This window comes from Triticum aestivum, chromosome 3D, assembly GCF_018294505.1.
Source record: "Triticum aestivum cultivar Chinese Spring chromosome 3D, IWGSC CS RefSeq v2.1, whole genome shotgun sequence".
Taxonomy (NCBI): Eukaryota; Viridiplantae; Streptophyta; class Magnoliopsida; order Poales; family Poaceae; genus Triticum; species Triticum aestivum.
In genome coordinates, this window is record NC_057802.1 from 534530825 (window position 1) to 534550795 (window position 19971).

Here is a 19971-nt window from a genome sequence, read left to right on the forward strand (position 1 = left end):
ATCCATGCTGCAATCATGGCAAATCCCTAAAAACGCATGGCAATTACTCTGCTGAAGCATGACAATTTTTCAACAATCTCTTTTATACGACATGACAACTTTAGGACTTATATGTAACATCATGGCAAATTTATCTGTTTTCACATGATAATTTTGAAGTGTATGCCGGGAGTGGTTTTTTGAGCAAACGGAAACGTTAGTTCATTCCTACCTGACCAGGGAACGATGGTTCGCTCACGAAACTGCCCTGAGGGAACTTCAGTGCGTTATTCGGGTCCATGAAAAAAGAACATTTCATATGATAAGATTATCTTAGCTGGCTGATATATATGAACTCCTAAGGCACCTAGATGCATTGCCATGGGGATAAAAAGTATCACACACACTTCCGTTGACACCAATCTTCTTGTATTATCACTGAAAAAATAAATGGTAAACTTAGATCAATTCATAGTAAAAAATAGAACTACAAACTGAATCTTCTAAAACACTTCAAAAAAGAAGTATGCACGCAAGAATGTTCCTCTTTTACAAGCATATTCAGAAGGTAGTGGTATGCATTGTATTGAAATCAAACCCAAAGTCACAATCAAACCGTAAATCTTCCCAGCACCACCACAGTACGCAAATATCTACTTAAGATAGAACCATCAATTAGTAAACCAATTGGAAAACCTAGTGAGGCCGTCTACCTTTCATTGCAGATCTATCATAGTAATGCATGCCAAAAAACTCTCATATATGAAAAAAATTGATCACCTGAGACACAGCAGTAGGGGGTGAGTGACTGCCGATCGAGTCCCCAAAAACAGCTGACTTGCTAACTGATAGACATAGAGTAAACAAACTGAACTGCAATAGAGGACCAAAGGCAGCTGACTTGCAAACTGATATACAGATAGAGTTTACAGGGAAAGTAAAAAAACCATGAAGTTGTTTTTTTCCGATAAATAGCCGCCCATCCACCCTCTGCATTGCCCTTTATATCGAAGAGGTAGCGCCCATGTATTTTTTTTACAGTGATTAAACACGTTTGACATAGTTAAGCACTTTTTAGATGCAAAAATTACAATAATCTGAAACCTTCAAACTGAGTGGTAGCACAAATCTTGCATTCATGGTGGTTCCTAAACAGATTATTGCAATTCACTTCCAACTCTTTAACAGATTCCTCTTTTTGTTTGGTACAGTTGCCAGCATGCCATTTTGATTATGTAGTATTTTGATTTCTGTTGCCAGTCAGACTAAGTTTTTGGAGTACTAATATTAATAGCTAAATGCTTGAAAGAGCTTCTGGTGATTATTCATTTCTCCTAATCACTTATATTTAGATACCAATAATGTGTGTATCAGCATGAAAGAAACCAAAGAAACTAAGTCTAGATTCATTTGTGTATTGTCAATCTCAAGGAGCTGGACAGCTGAGATAAGGGGTGAGAGTACACCCAAGTGAAACCCTAAACCTTTCCCCTATACCTCTCCTCTTCTTCTGCCCTGCTGCTCGCGGCTGATCAAGCACTCAAGCTTCAGCTCCAACAGGCAGGTCACATTCCTCACTGATAACCTGACGCTCGCCAAGGCTGCGGCCAGCAGGGATCTCGGCGCTGAAGGGACCTCCTGGGGCAAGTCAGCCACCCTCAACAATTTCTACAGAAAAATCATCACAGCTTATCCATTCTGTCTATGATATTCCTAGAGATATTAATGGGGTGGCTCAGAATTGCGCTCATCAGGTCCTTAGTAGATCTTCAGAACCTGCTTTTAGATGCGTCCAATTTTGCAATTGCTTCACAATGTACTGTATGAGGGCTTTGTAATTCATGTTGTACTTTGTACATGAGCTGAAATGAAGTTGACGCCGCGCCATCCCCATGTTAAAAAGAAAAACAAGGCATAAAGAAAATCTGATCAAGGATGAGGTGATGCCATAACAGGCATTTTTTAGCCAAAACCATGCAATGTAACACCATTGTCACAATAAACATCTTTTAATCAAAACCGTGCAATGTAACACCACCGTCACCAGATCACGGCCTAGCTAATGAAATTACATGAAACGCAGACACGGTGGTCTGTAATTGCCAGCAAGCAGAACAATGGTCGCGACAAAATGGTAGTCGTGAATGTGCATCAACAATTATACTGCTAACTTCGACACTGAAGCTAATCAGGCTAAACACGGACAAGAGGCAGGGCGAATCTTCAGTCACTGAAAACACATCTCTAACGGCTGACACTGAAAACACATCTCTAACGGCTGTCTACCCTTGGTGCACACACTGCAGTAACAGAACACTAACAGCTTCCAGAGCAAACTTACTCCTCATGATGATAGCCGAGGCGATTGCAACCCAATGGGACAGTAGTTGGCAAAAGGGTCACCGAGGGAGAAATCAGACGCTCTCTCGATGCTCCGAACGAAGCCTTCAGGAACAGACTGGCTTGCCCACAGTACGGACGCTTCACTGGCCCGTTCAATGTGCCTCAGGGACACCACCTTGCGACACATACGATCCGTCGGATCATCGGGCAACAGAATCACCACCTCCTCCAGCACCAACGCACTCTGAAAGAAGAATTTGAGGAAGGCCATCTCGCTTCGACCCCCTTTGAAATCCCGGACAACCAGCAGCTTGATGCGCGACCGTATGCATTCTATGGTACCTGACTTGTGCCAGAACCTCAGGTTGAGCTTGCCAGTGGATTGATCATCTTTTCCAGACTGAAATTCGATAAAGAAGAGCATATGCAGTTCATCAGCTATTGATAGCAATTAGCAACATGATGCTAGCGTGCTATGGTGCAAATGTAAGCCAAAAGAAGAGTCAGGGGCCTCACCATGATATGGAGCGTCTCAACATTCGGAAAGCATCTGAGGACATTGGGGATCATCTTGACATCATTGCGGACTGCGAAACGCACCTCCAAAGCCAGGATTTTCACACCTTGTAGCATGGTGCTTGGGCTCATCCCTATCCCAGCCTGCAATTGCAATCACAAATTCACAATGCACCCAATTAAGAGAAGAAAGATGTCAAATTTACATAGCTCGTGCAGTGTAGGATTGAACCAATTAATGGAAATATGAGGCACCTTGATGATGGTGTTGCCCACATCTAGGACATGCTTTCTTGGGTCCAACGCCAAGTATCCCAACAAGTGCAGCTTGGGGGCATGGCCGATCTTGACCGTGGTGGTGCAGTTGCCAACAGGGTGCCAAGCATCTGAATAGATGAACCGCTCAAGATTTGGGGCGTCCAACACGAAGATCTCTTCGATGAAGCACCCGATGATCTGCACGCACCGGAGGCTTTGGCTGACGAGCCGGATGCGGAGCTTGAGCACATTGCCCTGGAGACAGAGCGTCTCCAGCACGGGGCTCCTGTCGAGGATGAAGTCCAGATCCCTTCTCTCCACCAGCACGTTGTAGAGGCCGAGGTCACGGAGATTGCGGAAGCAGGTGGCGCGCGGGAGGCCGGCCGTGTCGGGGAACCTCCACATGCCGAGGTAGAGGCGGGTGAGGGTGGTCAGGCCCAGGAGGCTGGCGGGGAGAACGTAGTCGAGTGGCCAGCGGGCGTTGACGAGGACGAGCTCCTGGATGCCCTTGGCGGCGAGGAGCCGGAGCCAGCGCGCGAGCAGGCCACGGAAGCCCTCCGCGAGGGTGCTGGTGAGGTAGACGCAGCGGAAGGGCCCCGGATGCGCGTCGAGGACGCGGGACACGGCGGAGGTGTCGGGGAGGAGGTCGACGTCGTGGAGGACGAGCGGCGTGGAGCGCCAGACCCCGCGCCAGCGGTGGGAGAGCGCGGCGGTGCGCGCGGCGTCCTTGACGGGGAGGCGGGAGACGACGTCGCGGAGGAGCGCATCGGGGAGGCGGCTGACGCGGTCGACGTCGTCGTCGGGTGGCAGGGCGAAGAGGCTGGCGGCGGCGGAGACGGGCGGGCGGACGGGGATGGCGTAGGCGGCGGGGTCGTACAGGCGGCGGACTTGCTCTTCATACTCGTTCTCGTTGTGCGGAGTCTGCTCGCGCAGGAACTCGTTCGTCACAGCGGTGATGGGACCGAGCGACCCGAGGCACTCGAACTCCGCCATGGCCGCCTCCATGGCCGCCGCCGCCGCCGGAAGCGCTGCGGTGGGGATGAGGGCTTGGGCTTTCTTTTTGGGCGTGGCGTGCTGTGTGTGAAGTGGAGCAAGCACGGCCCAAGGAAAGGAAAAATGTTTGTTTCTCGAGAGAATTTCAATTTAACCCCTGAACTTTTCCTAGGGTTTAGGGTTCAAAGCATCTCCAAGACAGCCCTATAATTTGAAAGCTGGTTTTGGGTGTGGAGAGAAAATGTGCTTGGACACTGGCAACATTTCTCATTTTTTAGCGACCCTAAAATTTGAGAACCACATGAAACATGACAACTAACAGCGGCGAAGCCGGGAGGCGAATCCGACAGTACGGAGGAGCTCGACAGGGACATCAACGTTGATGGCGGAATCCGACTGCAACGGGAGCTCAAGGATAGCCGTGCGGTGCTCGGGGCGGCGAGGGGGGGGGGGGGGGATCTAGTGGTGTGGAGCGCAGTGGAACGACAGACGTCGGCAGGCGATGCGACTGCGGTGTTAGTTTCAGAGAAGATGAGGAATGAGGATTGTCTCAGTTGGACCACCGCGGACCGGAGAAGATGGTGCCACTTATGTGCTCGTCAGTGAAGAAGCTCCTTGGGATGGAGAGCTCGAGGACGGAGGGGTGTGGGGGAATGGTAGCACGCATTTTGGCGATGAGCTGGAGGAGGGTAAATAAGGCGAGGCAATCGACATGAGGTGGCCCAATTTCTCCTCGCTCGCACGAGCATGGCAGTATGTTCCCCTCCCTACACACAGGGAGCTGGCTTCCTGAGCACCATCTTGAGCACTGCTTCAAGGATCCTGTGGGATTGTTTCACCAAGCGGTCCAGGGAACTAATCTTCTTGTATACTTCTAATGTCTCAGTTGGTAGTCTCCCTTCCGGATTTTATTTTCGTCCCACCTACTATGGTCTTTTTTGGTACTTCTTTGGTACTTGCTCCCACCTCCCGCTCAGCCGCGATGAACCAAGAAAAACCCTCCGGCCGAGTCCCCCACCTGCCCCCACGCGCCCAACCTCCCGTCGCATCCAACTGACACGAACGAAAATAAACCAGCGAAAACAAACCGGCGAAAATTAACCAGCGGGAAAAAATCGCCCGACTCTGCGCCCTCGAGCGAGGTCTAGTGCCCTCGAGCGAGAAACAGTCGCCCGACTCTGTGCCCTCCTTCGTCCGCCGCCGCCCTTCGTCCCTTCACCGCCACCGCTCCATCCCTTCACCGCCGCCCTAGCACTGATCCGGCGCGTAACTCGCACATAAAAACCGCCGGCCTCCACCGATCCGGCGCTGGTCCAGTTGAGGACCCTCCGCCGAACGCTTCCAGGATCCGGCGCCGATCCCTTTCAGGACCCGTCGCCGGAGACGTCCAGGGTCCGGCTATCCCTTTCACCAGCCGCCGCCGAAGGCGTCCAGGATCCGGCGCCAGAGACACTCACGTCCAGGTATCACATTTCAAACAACCATCTCATGAACAGATAAGAAATTAGGTATAATTTGATTTTTACGGCCATCACATTTCATACACCCACCCCATAAACAGATAATAATGTACAACCATCACAGGCATTACAGGACACTGCATCAATAGTAAACGCAAATAGTAGAATCCGAAGATCTTCTATGTGATGGCTGCACCTTCTATGTAGACGCAAATAGTAGAATCTGAAGATCTTGCAAGCTACCAGGCAACCAAAACATCCCATGAACTGAAAAGATACCAGTTCCATACAGCCATAGGTTCTACTATTTGGAACCATGTGGTGGCTGCACCTTCTTTGTAGAAGCAAATAGTAGAATCTGAAGATCTTGCAAGCTACACAGCCAAAACATATATCTGACAAAACTGCAAATTAAAACAGCAGCACGTAAGGTTCAGAATAGGACACTAATCTTTTTGCATTTTTCAACCACAACCGAATTAAGAAATGTACAGAGAGAATAGCAGGATCACAGGATGGCAATGGTTTAGCTATAGTGTCAACCAGAAAAGTAACCTGTTCCATGATAGGAGCATGCAAATTATATGGCTTTCACATATTTGAAGGGAGCAATGGATTACCAGAATTATATGGCTTTCAATCAACCATATTTGCACCATTTCGTGCCTACCAATGATGAACGATTGTGGCTGACAAAAATAAGTTTCACCACCCTACAGATGAGATGGTGGGGAAGCAAATAGTTTAACGTTTATGATAAAACCGTGTAAAGCAACTGAATGATAATGATAAACTGTGATAAAACTTCAAGTAAATTACTACCATCGTGTGCATGCGCCATCTATCTAGCTTTCATCTTGCATCTACTCTCTCCATCCGAGTCAGGTTTTCTTTATGCTTTTTCCAGACCTCAAAAACACCACAGCCAGACACAAGTAGGAGATAACGGTCATTCCAGGTGCGTATGGGTAATTCAAAAAGCAAAGCCGGTGAACATCAACAAGAAGAGGACGTAACTACAGGTATTAAGCACTGTACCAGTTATACGTGCATTTCTGACAGTAACAAACTTTATGCATAATGTGTTATAGGCGAGGCGAGCGGGAAAAATGTTGAAGAATACAGTGCAACCTTCATACCCGTTGATGAAAAAGTTGACGGTAGTTACGCGACGGAACCCGGTATAAGACTGTGTGAAAAATAGTGAGAAGTATCGCCTGACGTGCATTTCTGACAATGACATGAACCATGCTTAATGTGTTGCAGGACCTACGAGTGAGACAAATCATGAAGAATATAATACAAGCATCGTAACCGTAGCTGAAAATGTTGACACTATTTACACGACGAAAACAGGTAAAGGACTACGTGAAGATATCTGTTTACTTTGCCTGCATACTTTGTCGCCTACTCGGAACCAGGCAAAATTGCCTGCATACTAGATTGGTTTTGTATTCATGCTGACTACAACTCTACAGATGGATCAAAATTGCTAAGTCCTGGAGACCATGCTGATGGTCTAACGGCTCCGAGTAATCTAACACTCGATCATGCTGGTGGTCTGACGGAGCTGCAAGATGATACTCAAGGTATCCATAGGCATATTATCCACCTTCCAAACCGGCCTATTGGGTGGCGGATCAGTGAGGTTTATGGGTTTTTGATTTGTACTTATAACATGATGCAAACGACACAGCTTTCGAGCACCTTAAAACTAGAGCTGTATTTAATGAATGCAAAAAATACGCTGAGGAAGCAAGGGAGCAGTACAACGCATGGAAGCGTGCAACTTATTGGAAGAAAAAAGATAAGGATATTGTGAGCTTACAAGAGGAGAATTAGCCTTTAGTTGCAAAATCTGGTGAGTTGTTTAACGTGATTTTGCTGGCTACTCTTAGCTTGATGTGCAGACGTGTAGTATGCGAGGGATTCGTTGTATTAACCTATATCCCTTAGTAAAGATAACCTGCATACGCATAAGATGTACCTATATCCCTGAGTAAAGATAATATGATGCTCATACTATGATACTTATTAGATCATAGGGATCTTATCAACGCTCGTAGGCGGGCGTCTTATCGCAATAACAAGTCAGATGGTTTGGATAACCAACAAGTCATTGGGCAGTCAGTTCGTCGCCGGACTCTATGTGGTATCACAAATGTTCAAGAAGATAAGGAGATAGACAAACCCACATGAGATTATCATCAGATGAAAATTGATCCACGTCCCCTCGGTGTTTCAAGTAAGACTATTTTGAAAATCATCTACTGTTTGCACGATGTTATTCATTTTTCAGCAATTGAAATAAATACTAACCAATCTTGATGAATCAGATAATCCAGCTAGCTCGGACTATACATCAGTCTCGCCTAATGATGCAACATACCCTCATGATGCTACGGTCACATCGGGTGTCATTTGTGTGAAAGATAAACAAGGTAATATGATTTTACCATCTCCATGGTCGTCTGATGTCAAGTTGTGTTTTTTCATTTGGGTTTTGAGAGAATGACATGAATGGCATCATTAGATGACTTTAATGACACCAAAGAAAATACGCGAAGAACAGAAGATTTTCGCAAAAGAGACCATAGAAACGCCCTGAGCAGGGCTTCCTATCGGCGGAAAAAACAACCTAATGTCCGAGATGAAAATGCACATGCCCTTCATTTATCAGGTAAGCTTAAAATGTTTTAACCATTATAGTCGGTGTGACAGCCTGGATTTTGCCTTCTCTCTTTTTACCGGACTTGCCTTTTCTCTTTTTCCGGACTTGGTTTTCATCGTGGTTTTTGCCCTGATTTGATTTGGATTTTTGGATCAATTCAAATGGACTTGTCACTTGGGCATATCCTTGGCTGTCACCCAAGACCTATCTACCTTATTCCTCCCACAAATTCCCAAAATAATAAAATGAATATTTTTCCTAAAAGGAAAATATTCATTTTTCTCTCTTAAGCTCATTCCAGAACTTTGTGCTCCAAAGCAACCTCAATTTTTCTTGCTCAGAAAAATCTGAGATAATTCCTAAATATTCTTAGGACCATGGCACATCTTCCCATGCAAAAATATTGCATCACTTTTTGTAATATTTTTGCTGTAGAAAATCTTTTCACTTCTGGACCAGAAATGCACTTTGTACAGCAAGTGCATTTTTCCTTGAGCTTTTGGCCTTGAGATTTCTTGAGCTTAAAGACCTTCCTAAGAAACCCTAAACCCCAGGAGATTAGCCCTAATGGCCTTCTAGAAGGTGGCCAAACTTGGCGACCAAGTTTCTGACCAGAAACTTGCCAGCTTGGTAGAGTCGCGTCTGGTCGGCCTGGGTATGATCCATCACCTCTCCTAGACGTAGCACTGCACGGTCGAGCTCGTAGACAAGGTTTGGCCGCTCCTGGCCGTCGTTTTGGCCATGCCAGCTTGGTGACCGCGCGAGGACACGGCGCCTGGCAGCGTCTCGACGCGCTCTGGCTGGCGCTTTGCGTTCTGTTTCGCGCGTGTGCATGCAAGCGCTCGCCTCCGACTGCCGCAACGTGCCACAACCCTCGACCCATCACCCATGACCCCTCCCTGGCGCTCGCCGACGCCGGAGCCGCCGCAGCAAGCCCGGTCAAGTCGCGGCCAAAACGGCACAGTGCGCGCGTGTGCTTGTCCCCATCTCAAACCGCCTCCTGTGCTCGTCCGCGAGCGTGGGCAAGCGCCGGCGTTGACGCTGCACCCTGTCCCCTCGCATTGGAGCCTCTCGTCGACGTTCGCCGCGTGTCCAGAGCGCTCCCGCAGCGACACGTTCCCCCCCTCTGCTCCGGCTATATAAAGTCACCCCGCCTCCCTTGCTAGCCACGCACCACTCCACACCACCTCCACGAACACGTAGACGAGCAGAAGCCCGGTCGGGCAGGCCTCTGGCCGTCGCCCCGACCCGAGGACTCCGGCGATCCCCGCAGGCCAGCTGCCGCTCTCCAGGGCCTCTCGAGCTCAAGCAGCTGCTTGGGCAGGGCCTTGGTGGTCTGCTGGAGCTGCCTGGACCCCGCTAAGCCCTCAGAGCTGCCTCTAGCTACCGTCATCCACCTCTCCGGTGAACCCCGTCCGCCATCGAAGCTTGCGAGCTCGACTGCGACCAGCTCCGTCCACCTTTCGCCAAGCCACGGGTACGGGCAGGTGCGCCGCGAGCCCCGCTTCCGATCTATCCCTCTAGCCTAGCCCCAAACCCCCACGTCGTCGGCATGAGCTCCGGCGAAGCACCGCCTCCCCTCTGATCTCGATCCCCTTCCCTCTCTCCTGACTAGTGGGGCCCAGTGTCAGCCTCACCACTCGCGCCCGAAGTGGTACGAGTGGAGGCGCATTCCCACTTTACGCCTTCGACGTCACCCCCCAGGATTTTCTATTTATTCAAATTTAATTCAGAAATTTGACTAAACTTTGACCAGCCACCATTTCTAAACCATAAGTCCAAATGAATTGATTCTTTTTGCATTGTCTTTGTTACAGAAAGCTCTAGCAGCACACCAAAAGGTGGATTTTTCCTTGCTGTCTAGAATTTCTGGTGATTTTCAGAATGTGTTTTGACATTTATTTTTGTGGTTTTAAAATATTTTCAGAAGGAGGATCTTGCCTTGAAGCTAACCAGGAGGAGTGTGACCCTCCTCTGCACTAAGGCAAGCCACAACATCATTTGGATGGTGTTATTTCAATATCTATGATTTTCTACTTGAATATGAGTCTTTATTTGCATTTAAAATTTGATAAATTAATATGGTTAATTGCTAGTTGTTTTATGATGCTTGATATGCTTGTTTTAGCTTCTGGTTGAGTTCATAGAATTGTTTGGCTAAGTAGAGTAAGATTTTGCACTAGATATTTTGTTATGGAAAGTTATGGTAGCTATTTTTGCTAGTAATAGTTTTCAACTAAATGATGAACTAATAAAAATGTTGTTTGTAGATAAAAATGAGTTATAACCAGAGAAGTTTCTGATCTTAGTATTGCAAGATAGTTATGTTGCTTGTTTTGATCCATGCTTAAGAGTTGCTTGCTCTGTGTGACGAGTAGTTGCATGATTTCCGGTATGATGCCATGTTAGTAATAAAAAGTTTTTCTGAAAGTTATTACTTGATTAAGTTCAACCTGAATATGATGTTGATCACATCATGGTGCCACTGAATCGGGTTTTTAATTCAGTGCGACCACATTTACCTAATGGGAAGGTCTTGATTCGGTCCTTTGTCGTGGCTCTCACCGGTGCCTCCCGCGAGGGAAGGTTATGGGCGTGCATACCCTGGCCCGGTAGGCAGACATAACCTTGTGTGCTCGTTTTGTTTTTATGGTACCTTGTCCCCGTTTGGGACCGTTTTGCCACGACGGTGGCCGTTGGTGTCTTTGGTAGACACGGGGCCACCCAAGACCTAGCCCTGAGAGGGAGATGGTCGGAGTGGCCGGGGAGAGTGCATGGCAAAGGGAGGGTTTCGTCGGAATACTTTGGTCCACCCGAATGGGAGTACGAGGCCAGGTATTCCGTAGTGTGGGTAAAGTGCGCTACCTCTGCAGAGTGTATTTAATCTATCGATAGCCGCGCCCTCGGTTATGGGCAAGACTCGGGAGTAAGTCACACCATGGATCAACTTTTATAATTAATCTTGCAAACTAGTAATTGTTGTGATGCATTGTTTCGTGGTGAACCTTGAACACTCGAGGTGTTCATGAGTGATTGGTTTCAGGTGTGACCCCGGTGTGGTCACCGTTTGGTTACGAGGTAACTGTCTGGTAAGCGAGTCCGTGTGACTCGGTGCGCTGTTTGGTTGCTTTGCATAGCTTTGCATTTGTAGTAATTTCTTGGATTAATTTAACTTGATTAATTATCATGATATTGTCTGTCATCGTGCTTATGTTTGTTGTGAGCTTGCAAGTACATTCAATGTACTGACCTGGCGTGTCATGCCAGCTTTCAGGCCAGTTGATTCGCATCGGAGCGCATCTCGTGTCTAGGCCGTGTCCACGTCGGTGTCCCTGTGCCATGGAGTTCCACTACGTCGTTCTTCCGCTGCCGCATAGTTTCGTGTGATCGAGGCCCCATCCATGTTCATTAAATAATGTACATACTGTCCAGCAGCACCGTGTGTGCCGCTTGGCCTCGAATCTCGATGTAATATCAGACCTTTGTACCACGCTAGTATCAATAAAGCGGTTATTTCTGTACCATGTTGTTGTGTATTGCCAAAAGACTCGATCTCTGGGCTGGCAATGCAGGGTAAACCGGTTGCTCTGAGCCGGGGTGCCACAACGCTTGGTATCAGACCCGCGCTGATTGTAGGACACGCTAGACCGGTAGTGCGTTAGTAAAACGGTAGATAGTTTCGTTTGAGTGCCGGTAGACATAGGAATTGGTTGTTGCATTGCATGCATGACTTATTGTTGTTATTACTAACCGTATGGTTTGTGAGTGTAGATGGCACCAGTACCGATCTTGTACCATCCTGAGCCAGCTCCGTGCACATCGCCGCACCTGCTTCAGAACGTGTGGCGACGACTCTATCCAGAGGGTGCTGATCCAGAGTATCGGGTGTATCGCGAGCATCTGGCCGGTGCATTGTATGAGTATTATGCTGAGGTCACTCTACACCACAGTTCCCCATCCGGCGCTTACACTCGTTCGTCTAAGGGTGGTCTTGCTTCTACGCCATCTCAGGCGGTTCAGTTGCTGCTATCGAGGCTCTTGTAGACTTGCGCTACAATGAGGTTCGCATGCACACCCACCCTGGACTTTTCTTCTACCCATCTCTGCACGAGAATGGGGGTATCCGCTTTCCTTTGATTAATCCGGCGTGTGATCGTCCCACTAGCCACCTTGCATGCTACATCACCGCTAGCTATCTCCTTAACTACGAGTTAGCTCGGGAGCTCTCACGCGCTCGCGCCGCTGTCGCTGCTGCTCGTATAAGGAACCCTCTTCCCGCTGCCATCTACCCTTCTGCTCCTCCCACCTCCGTTCCTACGACGACCTCGCAGGGTACCGTTAACCCTTTGACGGTGAACCCTCGCAGTGCTCCTGCTGCATGGTCTTCTCTTGTCGCTACTCCTGCCGCTCCTATGCTTAGATCTGTGACGCCCAGATAATCAAGCTACAGTAACCTCTGCTAATGATGCCATGTCACCTTGATTACTGTTGCTAATCTCGCGTTAGTTCGAAATCGATTCAAATTCAAATTCAAAATCAAGCAAACAATAAAGCTTTTCAAATATTAGAACTAAAATGTTCGGAGTGAACCAAATATTGCATAGGAAATTATGGTGGAGAAACCACACCTTTATAAATTTTTTAAATACTATAAGCTAAATAAAACAGTAGCGAAAACTATTATTTAAATACCTTTAAATATTAAATAATTACGAAACTATTTTAGCTTGGGTAGCAAATTAATGTGGCAGTGGTATATTTGACATACTAAATTTAGGTGCTGTTTTGACATTTTATAAATTGAACTAAATTAAAGTTTGAAAGAAACAGTAAAGGAAAAATAAATAAAAAGGAAAAATCAAAACAAAAACAAAAAGAAAGTAAAAGCCCCCCTCACTGGGCTTCGGCCCACTGGCCCATCCGGCCCCCACTCCCCCATTAATCCCCGAAACCCTAACCCCCTCACCCATGACCCCCATTGCCCCCCACGATCCCCCTCATCTCTTCCCTCTCCCCCCGATCTGGATCGGGGGGCGCACGCCCGATTCCGCTGCTGCCCGGCTCCGACCCCATCGCTCCGACGCCGTCACCCTGGGCCTCGCCGCCTCGTCCTCGACCGCCCATCGCCGGAACGCCTCGCCTCGCCCTCGACGCAATACATCGAGCCGCCGCCCGAAGCCTCTCAGCGCCCCGCCACCTTCGTCGTCGACGCCCACCTCGCCGGACTGCCTCATCGTCTCCGATGCATCGTCCCCGTCCCCCACCACGAGCCCCACTGCCCCGTACCCTACGCCCGCAGTGAGCCCCGCTTCCTCCCCTCTCCCTCGCGTGACACCGCCTGCCTGCGCGCGCGCTCGTCGCCGCGGCCACCGCACGCGTGCACCCTGTGCACGCCCATCGACGCGTCGTCCCGTTGCTCCCGCATGTCCACGCGCGCCCGCGCCACCCGATGTTGTGCTCGACGTGCCCGCCTCCGCCCGCGTTCGCCACGGCCTGCTGCTGCCCTGCTGGCCGCCGCTCACTGCTGCGCGCCGCCCCCGCTCGCCCCTCGCCCGTGCGCTCGCCTGCGCTGCCCCATGCCGCCGTTCCCGCACGCGGCCATAGACCCTTGCGCGCCCACGCCCTCGCCGCTGCTCGTGCGCGCCCCAGCGCCACTGCTCGTGCGCGCCCCAGCGCCACCACCTCCAACCGACGCCGCGCTCTGCCCGCTGCCGAGGCCACCCCTCCGCCGCCTCCCCTGGGCCTGGCCGCCGGCACCGTCGTGCGCCGAGCGTGCCCAGCGCCCCTCGGCACGCGCCCGTTCGGGCGCCTGCCTCGCCCGACCCGCTAGGCCCCTGGGGCCTATGACAAGGGGCCCCACCCAAAACGTTTAATAGAAAAAAATAAAGAATAAAAATAAATAATAATAAAAATGTTAATTAATTAATTAAGTAACTTAGTTAATTATGTTTAATTAGCCTAATAACTAATTAACCTAATTAACTACTGTTAATTAACTAAACAGTTAATGACATGTGGACCCGACACGTCAGTTTGACCAGGCAACACCTCTGTTGACTGCTGACATCATGCTGACGTCAACATGCACTATTCTGGTAATGTTGAATTAAAATAATTAAATAAATTCTAAAAATGATTTAAAACTTTAGAAAACCATATAAAATAAACCGGAGCTCAGATGAAAATACTTTCTACATGAAAGTTGCTCAGAACGACGAGACGAATCCGAATACACAGCCCGTTTGTCCGCCACACACCCCTAGCATATCGAACACGCAACTTTCCCCTCCGTTTCATCTGCCCGAAAATGCGAAACACCGGGGATACTTTCCCGGATGTTTCCCCCCTTCGCCGGTATCACCTCTTACCACGTTAGGGCACACCTAACACCGCTGTTTGCTTTGTCATGCATCGTTATGCATCTGTTTGCATTGTATTCATTGTTTCTTCCCCCTCTTCTCTCCGGTAGACTACGAGACCGACGCCGCTGCTGGTGCCCCGTCCGACTACGCTATTGATAACCCCTCCTTGCTAGAGCAACCAGGCAAGCCCCCCCCCTTGATCACCAGATATCGCTTATTCTTCTCTATACTACTTGCATTAGAATAGTGTAGCATGTTACTGCTTTCCGTTAATCCTATCCTGATGCATAGCCTGTCCTTGCTACTACTGTTGTTACCTTTACCTGCAATCCTACATGCTTAGTATAGGATGCTAGTATTCCATCTGTGGCCCTACATTCTTGTCCGTCTGCCTTGCTATACTATCGGGCCGTGATCACTCGGGAGGTGATCACGGGTATATACTTATACACTTTACATGATACCTGTGGTGACTAAAGTCGGGTCGGCTCGTAGGAGTACCCGCGAGTGGATCTTGTGGCGGAGCGACAGAGCAGGTTGAGACCACCTAGGAGAGAGGTGGGCCTGGCCCTGGTCGGCATCCGCGGTTACTTCATAATAACACGCTTAACGAGATCTTGGTATTTGATCTGAGTCTGGCCACTGGCCTATACGCACTAACCAACTATGCGGGAACAGTTATGGGCACTCCACGTCGTGGTGTCAGCCGAAGCCTTGATGACATCAGCGATTGAGCGGCGCGCGCTGGATTGGACTGGAACGCCAACTCTTGTATAAGGGAGGCTAGGTCTGCTTCCGGCCGCGTTCGCAATGTGCAGGTGTGCAATGGGCGATGGGCCCAGACCCCTGCGCCATAGGATTTAGACCGGCGTGCTGACCTCTCTGTTGTGCCTCGGTGGGGCTGCAACGTGTTGATCTTCCGAGGCCGGGCATGACCCAGGAAAGTGTGTCCGGCCAAATGGGATCGAGCGTGTTGGGTTATGTGGTGCACCCCTGCAGGGAAGTTTATCTATTCGAATAGCCGTGTCCCTCGGTAAAAGGACGACCTGGAGTTGTACCTTAACCTTATGACAACTAGAACCGGATACTTAATAAAACACACCCTTCTGAGTGCCAGATACAACTCGGTGATCGCTCTCTAACAGGGCGACGAGGAGGGGATCGCCGGGTAGGTTTATGCTAGGGATGCTACTTGGTGAACTTACCATCTACTCTCTTCTACATACTGCAAGATGGAGGTGGCCTGAAGCGTAGTCTTCAGAAGGATTATCTATCCCCCTCTTATTCTGGCATTCTGCAGTTCAGTCCACCGATATAGCCCCTTTACACAGATAACCATGCATATGTAGTGTAGATCCTTGCTTGCGAGTACTTTGGATGAGTACTCACGGTTGCTTTTCTTCCTCTTTTCCCCCTTTCCCTTCTACCTGGTTGTCGCAACCAGATATCGGAGCCCAGGAGCCAGACGCCACCGTCGATGACGACTCCTACTACACCGGAGGTGCCTACTACTACGTGCAGCCCGCTGACGACGACCAGGAGTAGTTAGGAGGATCCCAAGCAGGAGGCCTGCGCCTCTTTCGATCTGTATCCCAGTTTGTGCTAGCCTTCTTAAGGCAAACTTGTTTACTTATGTCTATACTCAGATATTGTTGCTTCCGCCGACTCGTCTATGATCGAGCACTTGTATTCGAGCCCTCGAGGCCCCTGGCTTGTATTATGATGCTTGTATGACTTATTTATGTTTTAGAGTTGTGTTGTGATATCTTCCCGTGAGTCCTATATCTTGATCGTACACGTTTGCGTGCATGAGTAGTGTACGATTGAATCGGGGGCGTCACAAGTTGGTATCAGAGCCGACTGCCTGTAGGAATCCCCCTTCCACACTCCTTGGCCGAAGTCGAATCTAGACATTGCAAAACTTTTACTAACATGGCTGTGTGTCTTACAGGCCCACGTCACCATTTGGGTGGTATTAGGATCTTTTATTCCTCGTCTTTACTCTGGGATTCTGATCTCTCTCCTATTCGGGTTTAATGAATTTAATAAAATCTAACTTTAGGATCTCGTTACTACTTCCTCCAGGAGAACCCCTCACTCTAGATGATTGCTCCGTGCACCAGTAGAATTCGAAGATACTCTCTGATATTCTCTCGAGACCTTGTGCCTGTCGCTTTTGCAATTCCCTACCACCGAAACTTCCCTATGGATAAATACTTACACCTGTCGTTCTTACTTTTATTCCCAGCCGATCTTGTTATTGCAAGATACCCCGGGAATACATTGTGCCTACTGCCTTGCAGTTCTTTGCCACCTGAATACCCCTACGAATAAGTTCTCGCACTTATCGAGTATCCGCTCATCCCCAGTTGATTCAACTAATTCACAAAAATCTTCAAAATGCTATTTGAACTTCCGAAAATCCCAAGCAGCCTTTTGCTCTTGAAATTCTTGCTTGCATTATGGTTAATCCCATAAGTCTCGTAATCATATTGGCATCCCTTGTCATTATCATTTTGAGTCCATTGATTCAAAATGTTGTGAATGCTCGCAATCCTCAGTCAGATCCTAGAATTCTTCCTTTCGGCTTAGACGTCATTTTAAACATGGGTTGAATCTCAACCAATCAAATTGTTGTCAATTTTACCCCTAAGCTTACTCAACTTATCCATTCTTAATCAGGCCATTGGCTTCCGATCCCTTGATTTGGAAATGACAGTTCCTTTGCATTTGATCTTTGAATTAGTCAGTTGTTTCTATAACCCGATGCCTTTTCGTTCCTTCGTCCTCTGATAGAGTATCGATACTCGCAACAGCTCCGTTGTAGACCACAAACCCCTTGTTGAATTTTTATCCGACAACGTCCTTCATATTCAATAACCTTGTGAGCCTTTCCTCGGGTACATAATGCCTTTGGTAAATTGTATCCTCTGCTTTCTCAACCATGCTCTGCTTTCGAGCTTGAGTTATTTACTCATGAAGTTTGTGGTATATGTTCCTAAGATGCCCCGATGGGTTGAAACAACGCCTTGCTTAATCTGTTTGACCCATAAGATTTCACGGCTCATACTTATCTGGTATTGCACCAGGTAAAACCTTCAACAACTAATGTCATTTTTGAAACACGAGAAGTGAATGGAAGGTTATGCTTTGGAAAAGTGGGAGTCGACCTTGAACCCTGTGTTCATGCCCATGGACACGATGTATACCTTATCATGGAAGCTTCTTATAATAATAACTATTGCCTTGATATAATATCATCTGGTATCTGTGAATTGATCCTTTGCAATTGTGGTTCCGACCATATTTTCTACTTGATCCCATTTCTCAAGCAAGTGAAACACTTGTCTTCTGCGGATCAATGCATCTCCGCAACCCCTATGTCGATCTACCTTCTAGTTTTACCCTCCGGTATCTCGAGAGTATCAAAGAACTGTGTTGCTTCCTATGAGCCTTCTTCTAGTATTTCTTCTCACCGACTTCAGATTTCCCCCGGGTTCTGTGTTATTAGTCACTTGGGAACACCGATAGGTGAATCGATTCCACAGTCCAACTCAATAACTCTAAGTAATTTTCGTTGCTTATGAGTTTATTAATCTTTTAAGTCATTCCTAGCCTGATCGACTATATCGTTATCGTGCTAAATTTTAACCGTGCTACCTGGTCCCTATTCCTAGAGCACAACTTTCGACGATGAGATAAGCTTACGGCGATTGTCCTCGGCATATCATTTCGCCTTGAACAACAATCTTTGATTTCAAGTTTGTATTGTACTGGTGGTTTCAATAACCTTTCGCTCCATCATTCATTTGACTTGATGTCACCGCCGATCGATTACATCTGCAGGAAATCTCTCGACAAAATTTGTCATGATCAATGTTGGAGATTCTCGGAGCGTGTTTTTTTGCTGCGGCACCCACGAATGTTATTCCCTGATGAAACTTGGCAGGCACTTAAAACATTTGTCATTCTTTGGCACCAAATTATTTTTGAATTTTTTTGAACTTTTTTAGTTTTTACTATTCATGGTGGTAGCATAAGAGCTAAAACTCAGATGGGCACTTTCCAACACTTTTTTCATGAATGCAAATGACACTCACATATAGGTGATCTTTTTTTGAACATTTTGGTATCTTATTTGCATTTTTCTGATTTAGTATGAATTAGTTATGAAGTTTTCAAATTGACGGTCAAACGGTCAAAGGGCAAAAGCATAAGAGGAGCAAAGTGATTTGGACAGAACTGGTGACTTTTGGGAATTAGGGGTAAAACAGATGAGTGGGACACAACTAGGGGCATAAATCTAATTATCCCCAAATTAATGTGGTAGTGGTATATTTGACATACTAAATTTAGGTGCTGTTTTGACATTTTGTAAATTGAACTAAATTAAAGTTTGAAAGAAACAGTAAAGGAAAAATAAATAAAAAGGAAAAATCAAAACAAAAACAAAAAGAAAGTAAAAGCCCCCCTCACTAGGCTTTGGCCCACAGGCCCATCCGGCCCCCACTCCCCCATTAACCCCCGAAACCCTAACCCCCCTCACCCACGACCCCCACTGCCCCCCACGATCCCCCCTCATCTCTTCCCTCTCCCCCGTACTGGACCGGGGGGCGCACGCCCGATTCCGCTCCTGCCCAACGCGGCCCGACTCCGACCCCATCGCTCCGATGCCGTCACCCTGGGCCTCGCCGCCTCGTCCTCGACCGCCCATCGCCGGACCGCCTCGCCTCGCCCTCGACGCGATACATCGAGCCGCCGCCCGAAGCCGCTCAGCGCCCCGCCGCCTTCATCGTCGACGCTCACCTCGCCGGACTGCCTCATCGTCTCTGATGCGTCGTCCCCGTCCCCCACCACGAGCCCCACTGCCCCGTACCCTATGCCCGCAGTGAGCCCTGCTTCCTCCCCTCTCCCTCGCGTGACACCGCCTGCCTGCGCGCGCGCTCGTCGCCACGGCCATCGCACGCGTGCGCCCTATGCACGCCCGTCGACGCGTTGTCCCGTTGCTCCCGCATGTCCACGCGCGCCCGCGCCACCCGATGTTGTGCTTGACGCGCCCGCCTCCGCCCGCGTTCGCCACGGCCTGCTGCTGCCCTGCTGGCGGCCGCTCACTGCTGCGCGCCGCCCCCGCTCGCCCTCGCCCGTGCGCTCGCCTGCGCTGCCCCGTGCCGCCGTTCCCGCACGCGGCCATAGACCCTTGCACGCCCACGCCCTCGCCGCTGCTCGCCCGCCCCCCAGCGCCACCACCTCCAACCGACGCCGCGCTCTGCCCGCTGCCGAGGCCACCCCTCCGCCGCCTCCCCTGGGCCTGGCCGCCGGCGCCGTCGTGCGCCGAGCGTGCCCAGCGCCCCTCGGGCACGCGCCCGTTCGGGCGCCTGCCTCGCCCGAC

General features: G+C 49.1%; 1 protein-coding gene across 1 annotated transcript; it reads right to left on the reverse strand.

The window, feature by feature from the left end:
- Positions 1–1926: 1926 nt before the first annotated feature.
- On the reverse strand, positions 1927–4186 carry LOC123075248 (F-box/FBD/LRR-repeat protein At1g13570). The gene is made up of 3 exons (XM_044497903.1): positions 3094–4186; positions 2839–2982; positions 1927–2722 (listed from the first exon to the last, which is right to left on the reverse strand). Exons 1-3 carry the CDS (start codon positions 4099–4101, stop codon positions 2324–2326), a joined length of 1551 nt encoding a protein of 516 aa, XP_044353838.1. The 5' UTR covers positions 4102–4186; the 3' UTR covers positions 1927–2323.
- Between the last annotated feature and the right edge of the window lie 15785 nt (positions 4187–19971).